The 25,236-nt window shown below is 45.0% G+C and overlaps 1 protein-coding gene across 1 annotated transcript in view; it reads right to left on the bottom strand.

Moving 5' to 3' along the window:
- The window catches only part of LOC126963356 (supervillin-like), a 41,687-nt gene continuing 16,451 nt past the window's right edge, over nt 1-25,236 (bottom strand). The window contains 12 exon segments of the mRNA XM_050805636.1: nt 1-890; nt 1,651-1,795; nt 5,063-5,238; nt 6,776-6,921; nt 7,050-7,197; nt 7,804-7,940; nt 9,260-9,415; nt 11,660-11,832; nt 14,080-14,257; nt 15,869-15,988; nt 16,075-16,164; nt 20,315-20,462. Of these exon segments, the coding sequence (XP_050661593.1) occupies nt 609-890; nt 1,651-1,795; nt 5,063-5,238; nt 6,776-6,921; nt 7,050-7,197; nt 7,804-7,940; nt 9,260-9,415; nt 11,660-11,832; nt 14,080-14,257; nt 15,869-15,988; nt 16,075-16,164; nt 20,315-20,462 (1,899 nt within the window). The 3' untranslated portion in view covers nt 1-608.

The raw sequence follows: 25,236 nt of genomic DNA, 5'->3' as shown, positions 1-25,236 counted from the left end.
GTGATTTCTCCAGAGCATCCAGGTCAGTGTTTTGCAATGCGGTCTGTCACCATCAGGAACCGAGGAGAGTTTAGACTCTGCATTTACTACACCAGACCCACAAAGCACCACGCGTGCGCTCAGTCTCAGGAGAAACAGACTCTTTCACTTTTCAAATCAATCTTCCGTGCGTGTATTTACTATAATGTTACAGCCCATTTGGTTCCAGCTTTAAATCACGAAGATATGCTGTACTTAACGACTTTAATTGAAGCAGCACACGGTCACATGGGAAATATCATTTAGAGGCCATCATTTAGAGCTTTTCTGTTTCCCAGAAAAGCTCTGGGGACAGGAGCAGGGGAGAGAGAGAGGGAGCCGAGAAGACTTGATGTGCAAGTTCAATTTCTACAGGTGAACACCAGCGGCCTTGGCAATGCTAGGTTGTTAGGAATTCGGCCTTACTTCTTTTCATCTCTGTAGTTTACTAGGTGGCTCTCAAAGGCACATGACTGCAGTGCCCCACTGCACACACCCAGCAGTGAGCACAACAGGGCTCATCGGGGAAGCTGGCTCCTGCAGGGCTGCTGGGCCGACCTCTTTCAGCTGGAAGAAACCATGAGCGTTCACTAACCTGCCGTGCTCACCATGAACTTCCACTTGACCACATAGGCATCCCCCTCGTGGAACTGCCCGATGCTCTGTTTGGGGAGCCTGCTATAGTCAAATTCTAGGATGTGCCAGACATCCACGGAGACGCTAGTGATCTCAAACTGCCTCCTGTCATGTCCTTCCACCAGGCCATAGCCACGGCCGACGTTCACCCCGTCCAGGATGGTGCCTGCTGTCGTCTGGGGCATGGACACCATCCGTGTCACATCGTACGGCCTGACATCAGCCCTGGGGTCTTCCTGTGGGGAACATGAAGACATCGGTTCAGTTGCCTGTTTCCACAGCCATTCCTTGTCACACTCAACGCTGCTTCAGCTGTTCCTGGGACAGCATAAAAATACAGCTTCCATCCTCTATCTCATCCTCGGATGTTTAACTGCAGTCAGGGAAAGGCTGCATTTCCAGAAAGACTCTGGGAGGTCTGAACACCCATTGCCACAACAGCGCATGGATGCCCGAGAACAGGTGCAAACCAGACTCTTCACCTCCCGGAGTCAGATTAGAATTGGAGGCCTGTCTGCTGTTCTACCAGTGATTCCTGGGAAGGCCTCTTAGCTTTAAGGGTGGGTGTGTGTGTGTGTGTGTGTGTGTGTGTGTCCATGGCTTTTTTTTTTAATTAAAAAAGTATTTCAGTTGACACATTATTATGAGTATGATTTGATGTGTTGATACATGCATCTGTTTTATGGGGAAGGGGGTGTGGGAAGGAGACGGGAGAGGGAGGATAGGGAGATGTTGGCCAAAGGTTACAAAATGACAACGAGAGAGGAGGAATGAGCTCTGGTTTTCTCCTGCACAGTGGGGTGACTGTTTTCCAATACTGTATTGCATATTTCAAAAGAGCTAGAAGAGAAGATCTGAATGTTCTCACCACAAAGAAATGATACATCTGAGGTGATGACCACACAAACTATCCTGATTTGATCATTTTTACATCAAGGCCACGTTTGTTGGGACCCGAACCAAGCCCTGAGGTTTGAGACTTGGTCACTGGAATACCTTGTGCTGGGCAAGTTTCCTGGGGTTCTTCTCATTCTCTCTCTTCAGTTCTGTCCAATCCAGAAACTTCTCTTTGAACAAAATTGTTTCATTGTGTTCAGTAAGTCTCCCAAATAGCGCCCAGTCGGGCCGCCCCTGTCCTTTTCTGCAGGGTGGGGGTGGGGGTTGGGAGAACAGACAGGAAAAGAACCAAGATTAAGCCAAGCTTAAACAAAGGAATCTAAAACACATGCGGCTACTGAAAAAAATCTCAAAGCACGTAAGTGGTGTATAGAACAAATGGTTTATTTTCCTGCATGTTACCAAATAATGACATTTTGTTATTTTAGTCTGAAGTCTTGCAAAGCTTTGTGTCCATGGAGTTTTTGATGTGCCTAAATGTGACATGAACCATGTCAGGACTAGACTTTTCTTACAATCTAGCAAGTCTTTTTTTTCTTTTTTTTGAGATAAGGTCTTGCTCTGTTGCCCAGGTTGAAGTGCAATTGCACAATCACAGTTCCCTGCAGCGTCGAACTCCTGGGCTGCAGTGATCCTCCTGCTTCAGACTTGCAAACAGTTGGAACTGCAGATGTGTGCCACCATGCTTGGCTGATTTTTTAATAGAGACCAGGTCTCATTATGTTGCCCAGGCTGTCTTGCACTTCTGGCTTCAAGCGATCCTCCCACCTCAGCCTCCCAAAGTGCTGGGACTACAGGTGTGGGCCACTGTGCCTGGCCACATTCTAGCAAATTCTTGTCTTTGGAATGCCCTTGGGGTGGCATGCTGGGTGGAGATTTTGGCAATGGCAGGAGCTGCGGGCAAACCTCACTTGTCATCTACTCTATGCCACCCAGTCACCTGCAAATGCTCACCAAGTTTCCCTCCAATTAATTAATAGACGTAGGAAAGACGTAGTTCCCCTCCCTACAATTCTCCACTATTTTATTTCATGTTACAGCAAAGCTCTCCAGAGTACGGAGATTCTCCTGTCACTAAAATGAACACACTTTCATTTTCTTGAAGTGCCCTTTTGTACACTTATTTCTAGGCGACTGGCCAGGGCAGCAGACGAGGAGAGCACAGAGAAATAGGAAAGAAAATGGCACAGCCCCAACTGGAGGTCTTGTGTGGGCTTGAGATTTCAGAATTTGCGCTGTCCCCAAGAACACAGGTAATTTAGAAAAAGGTAGAGCTGAGGGCTGGGTGTGGTAGCTTATGCCTGTAATCCCAGCAGTTTGGGAGGCCGAGGCGGGTGAATCACCTGAGGTCAGGGGTTCAAGACCAGCCTGGCCAACACAGTGAAACCCTGTCTCTACCAAAAATAAAAAATTAGCCAGGCGTGGTGGTGGGTGCCTGTAATCCCAGCTACTCGGGTGGCTGAGGCAGGAGAATCGCTTAAACCCGGGAGGTGGAGGTTGCAGTGAGCCAAGATAGCACCATTGCATTCCAGCCTGGGCGACAAGAGTGAGACTCTGTCTCAAAAAAATTAATTAATTAATTAAAAATTTTAAAAAAGAAAGAAAAAGAAATAAAAGAAAAGAAAAGGTAGAGAAGATACACGTGCTGTGGAGGGCGTAGCCCTGGAATAATATGCACGATCTCATCCCTCCACATCCATCTTCGGTTGTGAATCCGGCCCGGGATGCAGCCACCCCTTAGAGCAACCAGCCCTGCTGCCCGTGCCCTGCTGTGCTACTGCCTCAGTGGCTTCCTGCTTGGTCAAGACCACAGCTGCTGATGTCACAGCTGAGGCACATCAAAAAGGCTGCCTGATTCAAAGAAAGCTGCCGGATAAATCATAGAACACAGACACTTCCACCTCGTGCTCTTGTGGGACTTCGCGAACCAAACATAAGCACCTATGGAAAATGCACGCGGTCTTGAAAGGCTGTGGTCTTTATCAGAAAATATCTGAATGCCTGTCTCTTATGTCAGTCCTACTCTGCAGGCTTGCCAAGATGATGATTGAAAGGGCTCTTGGTTTCTGCTTTAGAATCTGTCGTTTACGTTTTGAAGCGTCGTGAGCAAGCCACGTGGCAGATTGCAGGGTGAGGGGGACGAACCTGGGCCAGGAGCCAGGTGTGTCTCTCTCCCCCCTTCCCTGACTTACAGCTGGAACTGGGCTCAGTGGTTTCAGCCTCGTTTGCTAAGAAGGGCTGGGTGTGTAATCCTGGCTGCATCTTAAAATCCCCGGGAGCTTTTAAGACATATTGACATGTAAGCTCTAACTCACATGGATTGAAAACACATCTCTGGGGCTGGGCTGAGCAAACACATCTTTTTAAAGGCCCCTCAGATGATTCTGTCTCAGAGATGTTGAAAACCAGTGGGTTAGGAGCTCCGTCATCTACTTCCAGATCTGTGATTATGCCATTATTAAATACAGTTGGCCATCACATAGATTTTATGCTTTAGCCTGGTTTTTTTTTCCTTTGCTATACCAAATAAAATCATTTGAGCTGTAGTTCCAGTCCTTAAAACAACGGTTGTTACCATACTGATGTTAAACATTAGTGCATTTGCTTAACAAGGATTTTAAAACTTCTTACCACATTGACATAATTTTAATGATTTCTATAATAATTAATAAGGAAATCAACAATTGGATTTTAAAGCAGGAACCTAGGCAGGAAAGTTGAAATTCATATACCAGTTCAATGGAAAACATTAAAATGCAGTTGTGTGCCCAATATTCTACACTGTTTGGTGGTTCATTGGTTTCAATCTATTGTAATCGCACACACAGTTAAAAAACCTACTTTTTTTTGGTCTGATAGTTGAAAGAACAGCAGCAATCCTTTGCATGTAAGAATTCTTTTTTTCATAATCATAATTTCAGAGTTTGTACATATTCTAATGAATTGCCAAAATGACTTCAAAGAGTCCAGTACATGCAGGGAATATTAAAATTGCAATTATAATTTTAATACCATCTTCTCCCCCTCTTCCCTTCCCAAAGGTATAAAGACATAAACATCGTCTGCTGCCAAATAAATCCTGGAATTTGAGGGTGATGCTGGGAAGGTAAGAAATTAGAAGGAGGCATGTTGCTTTTGCACTTTCAGATCAATGGCTGAATTCCAGACCTGGGAAGCCTTTCAGATCTGCATGTATTTATTTCAACAATTGCTGTTCGTCTGCCACAGCAGCACCTGGGACGCCGCAGGGGAACTGGCAGCTTTTCTTGCTCATTTCATTAAATCAACTGTAACAAACCTCTTCCAGAAGACTACAGCATCCATATTTCCACAATAGTTAGATAAAAGTTAAAGAACGGTTCCTTTTGTGACTATTCACAGTCCGCTGCATATAACCGTTTATGAAAACTGAACCCTATAAAGAGCGAGAGTAGAGGACTGTGGTGAGAACGGAGGGATCGAAGGGAATCAGCTCGCTCGGGGAGCCGTCCCCAGGTGGCGGCAGGAGTACCTGGGGATAAGCGGATTGCATTCTCCAGGATCCAGGGGATTGATGTCACAGTTCTCATAGTCAAAGGTTCCATTCCATAAGTGCTTTGCCAGCTGAAATGCTATTTTTCGTTGTGCTAATGTGACTTCTTTCCCATGCCATACGTAAACTTCACTACCAAAATCGAACACCAGTACCTGGGAGAAATGGCACAAAAGAATTTGTTAACTTCAAGAACGTGCAACAGTTGAATCAGGTGCAACAAGGTCTCTGCTGACAGCGACTCAAACGGGAGGAAGACAGAAATCCCAATGGGGCAACCAACGCAGACACAAAAACGCCAGGAGATCTCAGCTGGCACTGCCCCGCCAAGCCAGCCGCTGCCCTGGGGGCATGATTCCTCCTCCCAGTGTCCTAAGTGGCCAAGATAATGTTCTCTCCTCTGAACTCTCAAACTGCTTACAACTTGCAATTCACAAGAGTTCTTTAGGTACATCGTCCTGTCGACTTCCTCCCTCTCTCCCCGATTCCTCCCCCCTCATGTGCTCATTCACTAATATATACACAGAGGCCACTTCATATATGCCAGGCACTCGTGGTCCAGTGGTGTCTTCCCTCCTGTACACAATTCCAAGATCCTTACGGGCAGGGATTAGATCATAGTAATACATACAGGAGGGATTGATTACTAAGTGTTTGCTGAATGAATACATGAATGTAATGCTATTTCTTATTTTCACAGTTTGTTTTACTCTTTCGATTTCTCCCTTCACTTCCAGCAATTCAAATTTGCTTAACTCTAAACTCGGCTCAATTTCACTTTCTATTGAAAATTATTCCTAATGATTTCTTTTTCTGTGACTTTTCCTCCATGTAAATGCCCATACATATCACACAGTCAACCTTGCTCCAGATTACATTCCTTTTAATACTCTTCCACCCAATAAAACTTAAGGGCCTGTGTGTCTTCCACTTTCTCAACACTTAGTATACTTAATGGTACTGGAAATGTATGTAATTAATAAATATTTACTGGTGTGATAGGACAAAAACAGCATATTAATTGAAAAATCCATAAATTATATATATATATGCATCTATTGTTCCTCAAACTTAAGGACTGAAAAATATTCTAGTTAATGTTTATACAAAATGTAAGAGATAGGGCTAATATTTACATTTTGCCTATGATGCTTTCAATGATCCATGCCACCTTTGAACAATATTCTGGATTCCATATTAGCATTTAAGGTGTCAGTAATGGGTTGAAATAACAAATATTCTGGCTGGGCACAGTGGCTCACACCTGTAATCCCAGCACTTTGAAAGGCTGAGGTGGGTGGATCACGAGGTCAGGAGATCGAGCCCATCCTGGCCAACTTAGTGAAACCCTGTCTCTACCAAAAATACAAAAATTAGCTGGGCGTGGTGGCGTGCACCTGTAGTCCCAACTACTCAGGAGGCTGAGGCAGGAGAATCGCTTCAAGCAGGGAGGCGGAGGTTGCAGTGAGCCGAAATCTCGCCACTGCACTCCAGCCTGGCAACAGAACAAGACTGTGTCTCAGAAAAAAAGAAAGAAAGAAAGAAAATCTTTTAAAAAACTGTAAATGTTCTACAATGGGTACTGACACTGGCTAACCTTTATTGGGCACTTACTCTCTAATTTATTGGGCAGCCTGTGCTGAGTGCTTTCAATGTGCTTTCTCATTGAAGGGCAGAGCCCATGGGCTGTACCTCTTTGGGTTGCAGAAGGGAGCACTTTGGAATTTCCCCCCAGTAGTTGTTATCAGGAACAAATTTGTCATCCATGAGATGGTAAATGCAGTTAGTTTCTATTATGGCTGCTTCATAGAGTTCATCTTCTTTTGGGTCTCCAGCAGCTTGGGGATAAGAACAACAGGAGGGCATCACATTTTACGTTGCAAAATAGCTGGTTTAGAAGAATGAGCTAAGGGAGAAGAAAGCAGATTCAAGCCTTGTCAATCTCTGAAGTGCAATAAAGTCTTACACTGGTAACTGGTTTGGCCACCCAGAAGCTTCCAGAAGTCTTTGGCTGCATGAGTGTGTATGTTAATTCCTTCTTCGATGGTTTAGATATAAGTAGCTCTACAATCAAACTTCCTCTTTGTCTGAATTAAAGCTGCAAGTTCTGAGGCCTAAGAAAAGAAAGGAATACAATTATCTGGGTAGAGAAGCCCTTGGCTAGACAGAGTGGCACGTGTCAAAACCAGAGGGAGAAACAGTGTGTGCCTGCAAGGAAAGCCTTGTGATCATGGGTGTGGGTGGATGCTAGTTACTGGGTATTTTCAATGACCTCAAGAAAATGTAACTGAAAGACCAGGGAGTATCAATTCTTTAGAGCAACAGTTCTCCATCTTCAATAGGTCACATGTGATGCTTTAAAAAAACATCATTCTTTGGGCTTTACCCCATGACAGTCTCATTCACTAGGTCTATGGCAGAACTTCGCAGCTACCTGGGATAAAGGACTTTAAAGGGGGCCGCTTCCTTTTTTACACAGGAGTAAGAAGAAACCCAGGACCTAAACACTTGGGTGTAGGTCATAGTCCTCAAACACTCCATTTAAACACGTAATGAAGGCTTGTTTGAGAGACATTCAGGACAAGAAATCCTACCTATCCCTTCTCATTTGAATGCAACACCTGGTGTTTGAGAAGCTTTGTGACTGACGCCAGGAAGAACACTCCACTGGTGTGTAAAGGAGAGGTTAGCTAAAGTATTTTTATTTTTCAGGTACCAACCGTCGCCTTTTCTATGACGTTTGCAAACTCTCCTACCCACAGGAAGCAGCAGTGGGGAGAGAGCAGGAGGAAGCAGTCCCCACTGTTGAGCGCCGAAGCTTGAGGTTCCACCAGCCTGGTCTGCACGTGTCTTCTTCCTGAACACAAGGCAGACAATCACCGTCTTTCCAGACAGAACGGGGACAGGACGCACCCACATTGGAAGCATCTCTGCTGCAGACACTTTCACTTCTAAAGAGTCTTGTCTGCTAATAAGAGTGCCCATGCCCAGGGTGGCAGCAGCGGGATTTAGAAAGGGCATCATGATGGCACTAGTGGCTGCTTGTGTGGTTCGTGCTTTCCCAAATGTCACCCGCTTCTCAGGACCATTATCAGTGTCACGTGTGTGGGTTAATGAGGGCTCCCCCTTCCAGGGAGATGAGCGCACAGGCTCCTTTTCCCTTCTTCACTCTTCTCCGGGGGCCTTTCTCTCCCCTGGCCACCTCCTGCACCCAATTACATCTGTGGCCCAGGCAAGGGAAGCCACGCCTTCAGGAAGGGTCAGATCTTTCCCTGGGGAGTTTCCACTATGAACCCTAGGGGCCTCTCAACAGGAAGGATGGAGCCACCACCTTCTGTGGCTTTCAACACCTTCTCCTAAATATTTGTTGATTTTGAGCTTTCCACAATTACACTGATCGTGTAGTCTCTTTAGGACTCAGGACAGAGATCGGTTATTTGAGCTTGTCACTGGTCTTTTTAAACACTCACAATGGGACAGCGGTCATGCAGAAAGACTTGGGAAACCCTCCCCGAGGGAGAGGCTATTTCCTCCATTCACATCTGGAAGATTCATCTATACAGTGGCCGCCAGGAGGCAGCCGAGTCTCCCTCCTCATGGCCCAGAGCCCCCCTGGTTCGTCTTTGGAGTCTCCCTGGCTAGTCTTTGGAATCTCCCTGGCTACGGACAGGAAGGGCACTGGAGTGCAAGGCAGGTGGGCTTCATCTGCATCCACTTTTCCTTGATTCCTTCCCCTAGCTGTGTCTTCCTCCCCGGTTCTGTACTGACTCCGGGAGGACTGGGCAGGGAGCAGAGAGCCCCTCTGATGACGTAGGGCACCTCTGGTAACTGCATGGATGTTTGGCCACCACGTGGGGCACGGGGCACCAGGAGCAAAAGCTGGGATTCTGGAGTGGGGGGACCTGGGTTCGAATCCAGCTCTGCCACCCAGTAGCTGCTGGGACCCCAGACACATTCCTGCCTCTGGAAGCCATGATGGGCAGAATACTTCCTATGTCATGGGATTGGGGGAAGCTTAAGAGACAGGAGGTTGTATAGCAAGGAACACACAGTAGGTTCTCAAAAAGCGTGCGTTCCCTTCCCGGCACAGGCGATGAATTACACAGTCAGGAAGCTTTATGTGACCAGACAGAAACCACGGGCCCTGAGTCACCATGCCAGGCTGCTCTGAAATACCTTTAATCTGCAACAGCATCAGCCTCTTGTAGGGCACAGCGCTGTTGTTGGAGTTCTGTTCCGTCAGGTTGACGCTCCGCAGGCTGACGTTGCTGAAGTTTTTTTTACTGGCTAAACCCGCCAGGGTGACTTCTGAGAAGTTGGAGTTGGAAGACACTGGGTGGGTTGAATAAGGAAAGACAACGCAGGAGGTTCAGTTACAGTGACAATATTTGCAGTCAGAAATTATTCACAACTGACTCAACATCTTTGCCTTTTCAAGTTAATCCTGAAAGGGAAAACGTAATCAAGTTTGATTAAATGTGCAATTCAGTGCTTAACCACTTTGTTAAGAATTAAATACAGCATTGAAAATATAAACTGCTTGTTGACAAGTGTCACACCGCGCTGTGCAGAGGGACAGGAATTGAGTGATGATGTGGACCAGCCACTTTAGTACAAAACCAGGAGCTGGATTCACTTGTTGCAATTCCACTGAAAGCTGTTATAAATCCTAACAACTTTTAGATGCCCGAATGTACAGATGCCAGATGACTGTTAGACAGTTTTCACCAAAACCCTTTGTATGTTAAAAAAAAAAAAAAAAAGGTAGGCACTCTGTAAGGGATGATTAGGTTCTAATCTTTTGCTGAAGCAAAGTGATCAACTAGACGTTATCTTGAGGTCTACTGCTCTCAGAGTTAAGATAGTTAAGATTGTATTTATAAGATGCCGGGTTTTCAGTGCAAACATCTATGGGTCAGTCAGTCATCACTAATCCAACCCCTGAGCCCCCCAAAACTGCAAGCACAGGAAATGCATGTAAGATTTGTGCTAACAAATCTTTATTTCTCCAACTTATTGTTTTTAAAAATGTATATGCTGGAGAGATATTCAGAACATTTTTTACTGGGATTATGTTTGGAGAAATATGACAATATTTGTCAATTAATTGTGGTGTTGTGATTTTTAAATATGCCTTTTTTTTTTTTTTTTTAAGAAAGAATCTGACTCTGTCACCAGCCTGGAGTGCAGTGCTGTGATTACAGCTTACTACAGCCTTGACTTCCCGGGCTCAAGTGATCCTCCTGCCTCTGCCTCTTGAAGTGCTGGCATTACAGGTGTGAGCCACCACACCCAGCCTGAAATATACTTTCTTAGTAAACTAGTTATAATGAAAAGACTCAACCACTTCATCTAAATACTATATTTCTAAGAAAAACATGAGGAAATAGGTTTATGTTATGGGAAAACGAAAATTATAGCAAGATTATTCCACAAATCAAGATTATGCATGCTATCACCTCAAACCAAGAAAATCACTGTTTCAGAATGATGGAACCCCACATTAATGGGCAGATGAGAACAGTGTGGCTCAGCCTACAGCGGGAGTGAGAGCCTGAAGCCCATCTCCTCGCCTCCATTCATTGCCCCCAGCCAGCTCCCTCCAGCCCACATCCCAATTCTGAGAAGCTCAGGGTCCTACCAAGAACAATTTGAAAAGCACTGGCATATGTGTTAGTTAATAATATAAAAATCTAGGATTAGAGGCTGGGCATGGTGGCTCACCCCTGTAATCCCAGCACTTTGGGAGGCCGAGACAGCTGGATCACGAGGTCAAGAGATCGAGACCATCCTGGCCAACATGGTGAAACCCCAATTCTACTAAAAATACAAAAATTAGCTGGGCGAGGTGGCATGCGCCTGTAGTCCCAGCTACTCGGGAGGCTGAGGCAGGAGAATTGCTTGAACCTGGGAGGCAGAGGTTGCAGAGAGCCGAGATTGCACCACTGCACTCCAGCCTAGGCAACAGAGCAAGACTCTGTCTCAAAAAAAAAAAAAAAAATCTAGGATTAGAAACCGCAGTGATTTGAGGTGTTTTACTGTAAGAGATCAAATGACTTGCTCTTGAATAAGATTAAATGAAGAATGGTTGTGTTCAGGATCTACAGAGCTGAAAATGGCTGAATTACCATACTCAGAAATATCCATCTCTTCTAACTTCCAGAAAGAAAACTCAACAAAACAGGGTAATTTGTAACCAGGCACGGTGGCTCGTGCCGGTAATCCCAGCACTCTGGGAGATCAAGGTGGGAGGATTGTTTGAGGCCAGCGAGTTTGAGATGAGCCTGGGAAACAGGATGAGACCCCAGTCTCTTAAAAACAAAAAGAAAAACCAAACCCCAGGATAATCTGAATTAACCAGTTGAACAGGTGATACACACTGTGAGAATTTCCATGAAAAATCTTTAAAGTCTAGGTAAGCGTGCACATGTACGTGCAAACTTACTCCTTTTTACTTCATGAGGGTCTTCTGAGCACCATTATTGGCCTTCACAAGGCAGAAAACCAAGCAATGAGTAAATCTTCGGAAAAAACCATTCCCAAGCACAGAAGCAGGGTGGGGGTTCAAATACTCACTCTTTTCTACTTTCATCCGCTTTGACTCCATGAAGGCGACGTTTAATCTCTGCTCGGTGTATTCCTGAAGGAGATCTTCTCTTGCCGCCAGCATTTTCAGGGAATTTTTGGAGGCCTGAACCCGGCGCTTGGGCCTACCTGCCCGCTTGTGCTCGGCCACAGAAGACGTCAATCTGCGGATGGAAGCAGAGCCGCGGTCCCAGTCTGCGACACCACACCTGGATGACCAGTGGGTCTCGGACTCCACAGGGTATTTCCTGATTTTGTTATGAGTCTTGCAACTCCTCCTCCCACCGCCACTACCCTGACATGGAGTCGCAGAATCTTGGAGATGGAAGAGGGATGCAAGCCTACTGAGTTCAAATCTCAGCCACGCCCGGACGCCCCTACTCACTCATGCCCCTTGGTCTCTGCCTGGAAGGGTGTGGAGTACTTCCGGGCGGCTCATGGCTCTGCTAGACAGCTCTAAGGGTTAGGAAGCTCTTCCCTCTCCTTACGGCGCCCATGCACGTGTCCTAATTCTCGCTTTGGAATCATACACCCATGTCTATTTGTCTGTCTCCCGCAAGCCCCTAGGGAATTTGCAGACCATGGCTCCTTGATATAATCCTCTTCGCTCCGACTAAACTTTCTCCCTGTGCAATAGCTTTCCGTCCCCTTACTGTCTCTCCACGACTAACTTTCACTCAACTCACTGCCCCCCTCTGAAAAAAACCACTTTTGGGAAGAATATCTGAAATAAAATGGGCCCGCAACCATCTGTGACCACCCCACATTCTCACAACTCTGGGGTGGAAAACCAGACCCGGGGAGGTGAGCAGACCGAGCGAAGCGATCTCCCAACAGACTCCTGCTGCCACTCTCCACCTCCAGCTGCGCGGGCCTCTGTGCCGGAAAGGCCTCTTTACATACCATGGTGTCATATGTGTGTGTCAACATACATACATGTTTAAATTATGATGTTTAAATTAAATAGTATACAACTATTTAAACAGTGACATTAGGTGGGTGGAAGATTGCGAAGTGGTTAAATAGCTACGTATGCAAATACCCAAAATACTAAATTTTGAGGTGGAAAATGGCAAAGGGTTCATTTTTTAAGGTAGGAAATTAAAATATGCAAATTGAAACAAATTGAACAAACTTAAACATGCAAAAAATATCTCGAGAGCAGTTTAAATATATGATAATGGAAGAGATTGTCACTCTGACAATTTCGCAGGAAAGACCCGATGGGCGTGGTGGACTGCCGTGGGTGGAGCTTGTCCAGCGTGTCCTCCTCTGCTTCTGTAATAGCATCTGGATTTTCCTTTGGGGAAACCACCTCCCTGCGCCCCCACCGTGGCTCTAGAGGAGACCCAGAGACCCGCCTTTAGCCAGTCGGCATCTTCCATCCCATTGGCCACAATGACTGGTTTAGGGATGGACACGGGACTCCAGTTGAAGCCAAGAAAATCAAACCTGGAAATTCTGCTGGGACTACTGGGAAGAGAAGCTACCTGTGCTGGGCTGGCCAGGGAGGCAGCCTTGTGACTCCAGAGCTGGGGTGTCCATCTGCCGCCAGGCCACTGCCTGACGGAGAGTGCGGCCAGCCCAAAGCCAAGACAGACTGTGTTCTGAGGGGCCGCTAGAACCCGAGGCCACATCCACACTTTTCAGCGAGTGAGCCGGTCAACCCCTCGGCACTGTTCAGCGAGTGAGACGGTCAACCCATCCGCACTGTTCAGCGAATGAGCTGGTAAACCCCTCCGCACTGTTCAGCCAGTGAGACAGTAAACCCCTCTCATTTTTCTTTTTGGTTGAAGTCGGTTTGAATTGGGATGTTTTTCTGGCACTTGAGATTGACGGACTCCTAATACTATAATCACTTTTCCTAGTTGGTTTAGTCATGTTCCCGTGGGAAGAGAAACCCTTAGTCATCACTGAGAAAACCCGCAGATCTATTGATTTTGTAAATGATTGGAAGCTAAGTAACATGCCTTACTGATTTTCTAGTGAGCTGTACTAATTTGAGCCCATCTCATCCAAATATTTTGCAAAGTTATGAGTAAGAATTAAATATGTCAAATGAAAGACAGGCGTTGAACTCTGCTAAGTGATGTAAACCTAAAAACTGCAAAACAGTATTCAAGTTATGTGAAAAATCCATTGACACTTTCTTTATGGCACAGGACAAGCACCTGTGGCACACGGGTCTGCCTGCCTGCACATCTGGTCTGCTGTCTGCATGTTTTATCTGCTGGGAGGCTTTGTGCCCCTGGCTCCTGCAACAGCGTGCCCTGGCTCTAGAATACTAACGCCCCTGTGATGGAGTTAGAAGGAGAAGGAGGTCACATGGGGAAAGAGCCTGGTGGATATGCTGTGTGTAGGCGAAGGAAGCCCTTCTCAGTGGAGGAAAGACGCAGACCCAGATAACTCACTTGGGTGCATAAGGATTGAAAATGACATTGAAGTCCTCGTCCAGCTCCACAGGACTTGTGGGCGTATTATAATCCACGCTGTGGTAAGATCTGGCAAAGGTTTCATCATCATCCGCCTTCATCACCTCCTCCACAGATTTGCCGGTGACAGTGAGCACCGTTTCTTGCATCCCGCTTACTATCAACAAACAAGCAAATGACGTAAGAGTTTTATAAAAACAAGGACTCCCATTATGCCTCACAATAGTTTGAAGATTCTATTTCCTCCTAAGTTCCCGGAGTGGAGGAAACATGATTGTGATATACAGGGTCCTGTGGTTGCTTCCCAGGCCCTTACTTAATCTCTGACCTATCTCTGACGTAAGGACTTCCCACCTGAACAAATCTTCTGCAGTAACATGGTGGGAGAGAGGGAGGCTGACCTTACTGCACACACGAGCCGACTGAACGCTTCTGAACCTGCACTTGCTTCTGTTGCGGGTGGATGAACCAGCCTCGGCCTCATTCTACATCAAGGGTCAGCAAACTTCTTCTGAAAAGGGCCAGCCAGTAAACATTTTAGGCTTTGCATGGGGAGGGGCGACATGGGGCCTGTGTTGCAACTACTCAGTTCTGCTGTTATAATGCAAAAGCTCACATTGGCATGAATGTGTCTCAATAAAACTTTATTTACAATAACAGGTTTGGGCATGGTGGCTCAGGCTTATAGTGTCAGCACTTCAGGAGAGCAAGGTAGGGGAATTGCTTGAGCCCAGGAATTCAAGACCAGCCTGAGCAGCATAGTGGGACCCCATCTCTACAAAAGCAGAAAAAGTAAAAAAATTAGCCAGGCTTGGTGGTGAACACCCATAGTTGGAGCTACTCAGGAGGCTGAGGTGGGAGTATTGCTTGAGCCCAGGAGTTCAAGGCTGCAGTGAGCTATGATGGACCACTGAACTCTAGCATGGGTGGCAGAGCAAGACACTGTCTCTAAAAAACAAACAAAACAAACAACAACAAAAAACAAAAGCAGGTGGGCAGCTGGATTTGGCAATGGCCATTGCTTGCTAACCCAAGGCTAGATCACTGTTCCACATTTGTAATAAATGCTTTGCTGATTGGTATTCCTTGCTTAGCTAGTTTAGTGATTATATTATACTTTCATATTTCTGTTCAGTGGTGGTTTTATTATTTTCAACCTTTTAGTGGTCACTGTCAATAGGAGGGGCTCCCAGTGCCTAGTATTTGGTAAGTTTCCTGGATTGGACATTTTAATCAAGAGATAAAAGGCAATTTCTGCATATTGCTTTTATTTTGTGTATTTCATTGACTTTTATATTGAAATATTTATTTCAATATTCATTTGCCATAATTTTCTTTTAGAAATCATTTGTGATTATAAGAAATAACGTCAGCTTTTAGCTTATTGGAAACTGATAACATACAATTTAAAGTTCACCAGGCCCAAGATCATGTTGATTTGGCCGACATATAATAATCTGCTTTCAGAGTTATAAGCAAAATCACTCAGTTCACAATTCCGATTGGATGGCATCCCAAGAGTTTAGATTCAAGAGCAAATGTGTTTTTGGGGCCCCCAATTTAGTACATTATCAAGTGAATCAGGGGTTGATAGTCTAATCAGTCTTGACCAAAACTTCATTTTTTGAAGATAACAACAAAGATAATGATTACAGTATGACTTAGTAAAGCCATAATGGAAAGAAAACAATTTAGCTGAGGAAGAAAAGCAATCAGAATTTGGATTTAGAGATTCTGAGAGCAAAACCTTCTGGCTTCTGGTAGGTACCTTTGTTATTCAGCCTTCTCAGAAAAGTTTCCAGCCTGTCCAACTTCAGGTCCGATTCCATTTCCAGCCTGTCCAACTTCAGGTCCGATTCTAACTGCATATCTGGTCTGGCTTCGATATCTAGGCGAGCAGAAACTGTCAGTGAGACCGCATCATTGAGGCCTCTTCTGATCAGGCTTGGCATGGCCGGGGCCTTGGCGACTTACCTTCCAGGGGTTTGGAAACGGGTGTGGTGCCTCTTGTTTTACTGCAAATGGGTGAGGCTACTGGGGTTATGGCAGTGGGTGACGCCAAACCTGCGGAACACACAGACGAGCTACTGAGCATCTCAGGGTCACTTCTGGAAATGTCCGGAACCCTGATGGATCTCCAGGAGTCCCGGGGTAGACGGCACAACATATAAGAATGTACACACATGCAGGCGCACACACACGCACTTCATAGGTACAGCGACTGTGGGACAACCAACTGCAAATGTAGACAGGATTTTATTATTTCCAAGGATCGTAGTGGCTGACAAGCTGATATTCCAAAATGAATGCTGAAGACGTGGGAAAACATATTCGTGACATGTAAACTTGAGCAAATGCAGCTGTGAGTTCTGAGGCCCTCTGGGGATGGCGGGGGCAGCTGAGAGTGCTTTAGTGCCATCTGCAGAATGAGCTGTGTCACACTCGCCAGCAAGTGACCCTCAGCACTGAAGCTCTCCTCCAGGCTGAAGGGAGGGAGGGACAGTGGCCTTGGGGACATTACACAGACAGTAACCCAAGGAGGGCCAACCTTTCAGAAGAAACCACAGACCAGGGCAGGTCTGGACTGACTGTGCGTGTTGGAAGGTCCTGTCCATCTCCCATGTGGGCGGAAACAGGAAATGCTTTTCCTCATATATTTACTGAGAAGCAGGGTGAGGAATCTTTAAAAGGGCAAATGGTCAGAGACATACGAAAGGGAAAGGGAGGAATTCCGGTATGGAGAAAGTATCCAGCTGGAAGAAGAAAACTTAGTAAAGAGAAGGATGACTATCGCTTCCCTAACCTAAGTGGAAGGCATTGGAAAGAAAACTAGTGCATTTACAAAAACCAAAATGAGATGTGAATGTTCTCTGCACTCATTTGTAATAAATGTGAAATCCTTAGATGACATTGCCACTTAGATGACAATGCATCCCTGGACGAACAACATCCAGAGAATATGCCAATCACTATGGCAAGGAAACCCAAATGAATGAATGATTCTGCTCCTTCCTCCTGTGAATGGGAGAAGTATTACAGCATAAAAATTTAATAAAAAATACCATTAAATGGTTTAAAACTCAAGTTGCAGGTAACATCCTAGAAGTACTTCTCATTTTGCACATATATTTGGTTGATGATGTCAATAAAAGTTTTAAAATTTGTTTCAATTGCCAGAACTGCAAAGGGTTTATATCCACGAGAAAGTAAACTTTATTGAAAGATGATAAAGATAAATAAAATCTGGTATCACAGGGTGGGGAGGGAAACCATCACTCACTAGAAGGATGCTTAAGAGACATCAGAGGAGTTCTTTAGCACAGAAGCCGTTAACTCCGCAGCTAATAAACAGGGCTGACTCTGAAGGTTGGTTTCCAAAGCAACCGGAGAAATCCCTCCCCGTCCTGGCCGGTGCCAGGCAAACCCGGCTGCCATGGCTCCCCCTGCTGGCGGTTCAGGCAGTGGCACGATCCAAAAGAGCTCTTCTCCCAGCTAGAGATAAGGATCCTTAGGCAATGAATGGCTCAGGGCATAGAGATGCAAATTACAAAACGTTAAAACAAAGATCCCCCGTAGCTCTTTTCGATGAATTCTAGGTACAACAACCAGTCACCTACTCTCTTCGGGAACATTGTCACATCTCGCTTACTCCAGGTGTGGCTGGAGTACTTGGCTTCCAGAAGAAACCTAGAATACCACAGGAACCTTGTGGAGTGCTGTTACACAGAATTGAGGAATATAAAAAAGGGAGAAAGTCCTAAGGAGACTAGCAGGAGAAGAGAGGTTTCTGGGGTGAGAGAATGAAGGTCAGGCCCCGGATGCCTCCTGGCAACGCACTGAGAAGTGGTCACTCCTGGTTGCCTGATGTTCCCAGGAGGTAGGAACCCAGGCTGTTGTGTAGGGGGTTATTTTATTCTTCAGTGAATGTAAATCGGATGCCTTATCACTACAAATCAAAAAGAGCTAATGACTCAAGTGAAACATATAACCCAGGAGGTGATGGCAAATATTAGAAATATAAGAAACAGTTTTTTCATTAATTATAAAGCATAAGAAGATAATTTCCCGAGCGAGCCATATAGCACCTGTTAAATCAAGTTCCCTGATATATTCAGGAAAATATGAAAGCGAACTCATTCACAGAGAAATGGGAACTGTTCCTTCTCCAAACCTGCATAAGAGCCAATCTATATCCTCTTATGTCAATGCGGACAAGGGCAGTGGAATTTGGTAGTAAGAACTCACTTACAAATAAATTAGGATTTTTAAGATGGAAGAGGAAAAAAGAAACCAAAGCAGAAAGTCTTCAAGATAAAAGTCTGGGCTAGAAGTTGGAAAACCTGAGGTCTAATTCAAGTTCTCAGCTCCAGTTCTACTTAGTCACTCTGCGCCTAAGGAGGTGCTTCTGTTAAAGAAGGGTTGGGGCTCATGTTAAAGGAATTTAAACACGATTATCCAGTTCTGTGATCTGATGCAGAAAATTGGCAAATAATTTAATGTGAGAGTAAACTATCTTTTCTTATCTTTTCACAATTCCAAGATGAGGTTGAAGAGATCTGCTGGAAGGGATTTCCTGCTAAGATTTGAGTTAGTTACAATTCAGGGATTTCCCCTCCTTTCCTTCTGCAGACATTTATTATGTACCTATAATGAATTAGGTCCTATTCATGAAAGTGTGGTTCTCTGAAGGTTTTGAGAAAAAGGAAAGCTAAGCCTATAAAGCTGATGACGAGATGTTAAGATGAAGTGAATGTGAAAATGTTTACCACTAAGTTGGGAAATCTGCTTTTAAATAATAGCTTAGAAAATGATGGTATGTGCATATAGGTGACAAAGGGACCCCAAATTTTAATATTTTCCTGCAGGATAGGAAATAAAGCCCCAAACACTCCTATGAAGACTCAAAGCTCTCAGGTGACTTTACTAAGCATTTCATATGTAAGTCAGTTTCATACATGTTTGAATACAGGCATCAAATCAGTTCCAAGAGCTCAGCAGCAGAGGACTGCAGCAGGGACGCCCCACTGCCTTGGAACTGAGCACACCTTTTAGACACTTCTTAAGGCATATACGGAATTGGCTTGGTCAGTCAGAGAAATCAGGTTTCATGGAGAAGGACCTAGGAATTAACCTAAAAGGAAGAGGGGATAAACTTCTTTACTGGGAAAGGCTGACTTAGGGTATGTGGTTGCTGGGTCACAAGGAAATGGAAATGATTTAAAAGTAATTCTGGGAAAGGACCAATATTTGCTAGCAGATCTGAATTGCTTTTGAAACCTACAATTGCACTCAATTCCAAAGGGGTAAGTTTTGAGATCGTGACAAATTGAAATATGCATTTACATTGAAGATGACATTATTTATGAAGAAAAGATACTCAGTAGGACTATCTCACAGAACCTACCCAAAAGACATGTACAGAACGTCTGTAAGTTTAAAACTTTTAAAGAAGGCTGAGCATGGTGTCTCATGCCTGTAATCCCAACTACTTGGGAGACTGAGGCGGAAGGATCACTTGAGCCCAGGAGTTTGAGACCAGCCTGGGTAACACAGTGACACCCCATTTCTACATAAAAAGTTTTAAAGGCCAGGCGCGGTGGCTCACGCCTGTAATCCCAGCACTTTGGGAAGCCGAGGTGGGTGGATCACGAGATCAGGAGTTCAAGACCACCCTGGCCAGGATGGTGAAATCTCGTCTACTAAAAATACAAAAATTAGCCGGGTATGGAGGCGGGCATCCCAGCTACTCAGGAGACTGAGGCCGAGAATTGTTTGAACCCAGGAGGCGGAGTTTGCAGTAAGCTGTGATCACGCCACTGCACTCCAGCCTGGGCGACAGAGTGAGATTCCATCTCAAAAAAAAAAAAAAAGTTTTAACAAGCCAGGCATGGTGTTGCACACCTATAGTCCCAGCAACTAGAGAGGGTGAGGTGGGAAGATTGAGTTTGAGTTTGCGTTTGAGGTGGGAAGACTGAGCCCATGAGTTTGAGGCTGCAGTGAGCCATGATTGAGCCACTACACTCCAGCCTAGGCAACAGGGCAAGACCCGATCTCTCAAAAAAAAATTTTTTTTAAATAAAAAAATTAAAGAGACCATGGTTTCTACTTTTAAATTGAGTTATCATGTACCACCATGCCCTCCATGGGTGAGTGTGCTCACAGGTGTGCATTGTGCACACACCACATACATACATAGGCACACACACACGTTGACCTTTCTTCAGCATCCTGCCGGCCACAGTGAACTGGGTGGAATCGTTGGCCGCTCCTCTGCCTCTCGTCTTCCAGGCCTCCTCTCTCACAGTGATGAGCTGCTTCCTTTCCTCAATCGTCATCTGGCTCTCTCGACTTTCTGTGACCCGCTGTTCATAAATGTACAGAACAGAAAACAGGAGAGAGAAATGACAGCGGTGTGGATCTCAGCCTGCAGCATTTCATGAGTGAAAAAAGCAGGTAGACAAAGAGGAGTAAGTATATTGTCCAAAGATGTTCAAAAATGTTCTATCTGAAATGGGCTCGGCTTCCTTACATCCAGGTTGGGTCGGAGATCACCATTGGCGATACTGAAACTTTAGATGAACACCTTTGTCCTGTGACTTACCGGTTTGGGGCACTGGAGCACCAAAAAAATCCTTTGTAAACACAAACAGTTCAAAATAGATTGTTTTCGGGCCCTGGTTTTAAAGTTTCTCTGTCTTAACCCATCTAGTTAAACTCTGTTAACTGGGAGATTTTTATCCCTATATACTCACAAAGAACATGATTGATCTAGAAAACTTTATCCACATGAGCAAGCAAGGAACTTGCCCAGTTAGAAGGAGGGAGGCTGGTTAGGAATAAGGGGCAGGGGAAAGTTTGCTGGGACTCTGTTTGCTTTTTCCTGCAGTCACTGATGTTCTGCGGGCAGGTACGCAACCAGGAGAGCCCACGGAAGTGGCTTTAAGCTGTGAGAGATCTGACGCTGAAGATGAACTATGCTGTAGACGTAACCTACATGCACGATAACATTCTACTGAAAATGCTTTCAACAGTTTCTGACTGGAAAGTCTCTGGAGATATCTGCTTCTTCCATTTCCAAGCCTTTGGTGATGCTCATTAGACTTGCGGTTGGGGATGTGGCAGGAGGGGAAGGGGAAGAAGCTACAGAGGACTCAGAGGGCATCAGGAAAGGAGAAGGGGCTCAGGACAGGCCTGGGATGGGGAGATGGGGCTGAGGAGGGAGGGAGAGGAGCAGGGATGGAGGCAGAGGACAGGGCTTACGCCACTGAGTGATGTGTACTGGGCAGAAGAGTGTAGGTGGCGGTCGCGGGCGATATCAGGGCAGGAGGTCCTCAAACGCTGGCCGGCAGAGTTTGCTTTCCCTCTGCCTTCAAGCCATCCCTCCCTGCACCATAAGACCCCTGACTATGGTGAGGCACAGGGCTGGGTGGAGAGCAGGGGAGAAGCACAGGGGCTATGGAGCTAATGCCAAGGAAGGAAGAGTGGAAAGGTGCCCCCTCTAGGGAAGAAGCCATGTCCCTGGCTGTCACCTGCAGGTCACCTCTGGAAAGGGCTCTGGGGGCTGAAGATGGCCTCCTGGCTTTGGCTTCTCACTTTCCCCGTCTTTCAGACTGGAGGAAGGCCATTGCTGCTAGTGCATCTGCACTAGCGTCAAACTACATCTGAGCACTCCACACCTTCTTCTAGCAGGTCCCCCAGAAGGCTCCTAGGGCATCTGCTTTCAAACTGCTTCTGAGCACTACTCAACATCTTCTAGCAGGTCTCCCAGCTGGTCTGCCTTTCTAAGGCATTTTCCTTGGCATTTTCCGTGGATCGTTGTGATCCTAAGGTCTCACGCTGACACAGGGGAGGACTCGGAGAGCCCCGAGTGAAGCCCACCCCGGAGATTCTCTTCCCCAATCCCTTTCCTCCTCACTATGGCAAACCACTTCCCTTAAGAGAGAGAACTTCCTGATTCAGGAGAGACAGGAAGAGAGTGGAGATGGGGACAGTTCATTTTTTTAACGCCCTGGAATGATGGGGGTTGACAGAGGAAAGGCACCTTCCCTTCATTTCCAGCAGCACAAAACCAGGTCTGCATTGGGAAGATTTGGTTTAAGCTATGAACGTGGGCTTCTCCACCATCTAAGTGATGAATCTTTCTGTCACAGGATTCTTCCATAAAACCCTCATAGCCGGAAGTGATTTTGAGGTCCCTGCCAATTTAAATTGGGTTAAAAACCTTTTCTTAAAGAGATATGACAACCAATGATCCTGGCTTGAATCCTAGATGGGGTGGGGGCTACAAAGGGCATTATTGGAGGAAATTGACACAATTTAAGACAGATGTGGATCAGATAAATATTGTATCAACATTAACTTCCTCATGTTGATCACCATATTGTAGTTATGGCAGAAAATATCTTTGACTTTAGGAAATACACACTCAAATCTTGAATGGTAGAGGAGCACAATGTTTCCAAACTACTGGCATATGGTTGGGGTGGGAAAAATGAGATGGGGGAAGAGAAGGCAAGAAAGTGGGATGAGGGCCGGGCGCGGTGGCTCAAGCCTGTAATCCCAGCACTTTGGGAGGCCGAGACGGGCGGATCATGAGGTCAGGAGATCGAGACCATCCTGGCTAACGCGGTGAAACCCCATCTCTACTAAAAAAAATACAAAAAAAAAAACTAGCCGTGCGAGGTGGCGGGCGCCTGTAGTCCCAGCTACTCGGGAGGCTGAGGCAGGAGAATGACGCAAACCCAGGAGGCGGAGCTTGCAGTGAGCTGAGATCCGGCCACTGCACTCCAGCCTGGGCGACAGAGCGAGACTCCGTCTCAAAAAAAAAAAAAAAGAAAGAAAGTGGGATGAGGAGTGGAGAGAGGAAGGGAGGGAGAGTGAAGGAAGGGGCCAATGTCAACGATGAGTGGTTCTGGTGGAGGGTATGAAAGTGCTCTGTCTAGAATGGAAATGTTTCTATAAGTTTAACATTTTATCACAATTAAGATTTACTAATTTTTTTGAAAAAATCCTAACTTTTCTGCTCATGATTGGCGAGAAACCCCTAATTCCAAGTAACTCTCTGAATCATGTATCCTTTTTAAATAAACGATGAGGTTCACTTGCCCAAAAGACCTCATCAAAATTCAACAAAGAGAATATGTTTTCTTTGAAAATGAAGTTTCAGGAGTGAATTTTAATCAAACCAAGATGACACTTGGCTTCAAATATTTCCAAGAAACATACCAAGTGCCAAGAAAGTTGGCGTCTCCAAAGGTCCAGCCATCATGATGGTGATTCACTATTCACTTAGTCAACTCTGTGGTGAATTCTCTGAGGCATCTCGACAGTCCAGGGTGGGGTAGTGGGTGTGGATGGTGACTCAGAAAGATGGTAGCCTTGAGTCAACAATTTTGTTTTTCAAAGCACTGGGATTCCCCCAGAGCCCTTCATGTACATGATGGATATGAACCCTGGGCCGATATGACCATTTTAAAATTGAAAGCTTCAATTTCTTTGCCAGATATAGGTCAAGAAGAAATAATTTTCACTCTCTGCTAAATGATAGTATTAAACATAAACATTTTTGTTTCTCTAAACATTTCTACTTAACATTGCTACTTAGTAGGGTTGGCTTACAGCTCCCCAATTCCTGCTGTCTGACTTTACATGGCTCTATAAAGAGGTAAATAATATAGGTTGTTTATACTCCAAAGAATTTAATAAAAATTCTTTGCTCTTCTATTTTAGAACTCAAAATGTGAAAACAAAGAAGATGGATATCTTTGTCCGTTTGCTTTTTTTAGCTTCTTCATTATTGTCTTGTTTTTTTCCTTCTAATTTTTTCTTTCCTTGTTTAGAGAAGGACATATGTACAGTAATAAGTACTGTATCATTTCCCAGGGTTAGCTGATACACGTTGAGTGTTGACTGGAATAGTAAGAGAATAGGCGAAGAATCTGAACAGAAATCTCTACCCCATCTGTCCTTTATCCTTTCAAAGACAGATCCCATGAATGTGGTGGGAGAGGCAGAGAGAGAGGGTGGAGGAGAAAATGAGTATTTGTGTATGTGTATGCACGTGTGTGTGTGTGTGTGTAGAAGGTAGTGAAACAGGTAGAAAGGACCGTCTTCTTTCAAAGATGGTCAGAGACTTGGTAGGTCACAGCTGGAAACTATGCAAAGACTGAATTAACATGAATGCTTTTAGGTTGTGTGATGTTGCTGATGGGTTTGCTTCTCTCTTTATACATCGACTGAGAAATCATAGCAAATCTCCCTTAATGTTTCTCACACAGGGATGTGATCCAACAAGAGAGGGTAGAACTAAGACGTATTATAAGGATTAGGATAGATTTCAGGGTAAAACTCCACAACCGGAGAGCTTCATGGGAAGAAAATACTATGATCTGGTTTTTAAATTTTTATCTTATTCACATCTAGTTAAACTAAACTGTAAAGGAAGAAATTATAAGAGCACTTATTAAGCAATAGAAAAATGGTCAATGTAATAAAGTTGTACTTTTCAGTTTTCAAAAACGCTAGCATCATTTCGATTTCTACACACTGTGAAAGAAATTTAGCTTTGCACCTTCCTTAAGAGAAATTTCAGTCCCTCATCATTGCATACAGCCTCAAGTAGCCTGAACAAAAGATGAAGATCACGGGTCTAGGCTCAGATCTCGAAGTAACTGTTTTCCAGTCCTGTCACCATCTACCAGCTCCTAAGATGAAAAGAAGGGAATAAAGTGAAATCTTATTCTGGTACAGTCCTGAGGCATGTGAGAAAGAAGAGAATTCAGGCTGAAGCCTGACACAGAGACAAACAGTCCATTTAGACAGAGCCTGTGTGCTGTGTAAATGCTCTGTTTTCTTCTCTGAACCTTTGTATTGTTAAATATTAAGACACCAGTATTGCTGGAGGGAAGAAAAGGAGTGACTTGACCTCTGAGAACACAGATGAGCTAGTGCTACATACTTGGTATGTAAAATAGTTACATTCGGCTGGGAAAAACTGGTCAGAAGAAAAATATAGAATTTTTTGAAATTTTAATTTTGAAGTGATGAAACATAAATGTATTTGGCAAATGTTATTTTCCCTTAAACTTAACAATATATGGAGATACATTCCATGTTCGTGGATAAGAAGACTCAATT

The sequence above is a fragment of the Macaca thibetana genome, chromosome 9 (genome assembly GCF_024542745.1).
Source record: "Macaca thibetana thibetana isolate TM-01 chromosome 9, ASM2454274v1, whole genome shotgun sequence".
In the NCBI taxonomy this organism is placed as follows: domain Eukaryota; kingdom Metazoa; phylum Chordata; class Mammalia; order Primates; family Cercopithecidae; genus Macaca; species Macaca thibetana.
This window is presented reverse-complemented; position numbering and strand designations above follow the sequence as displayed.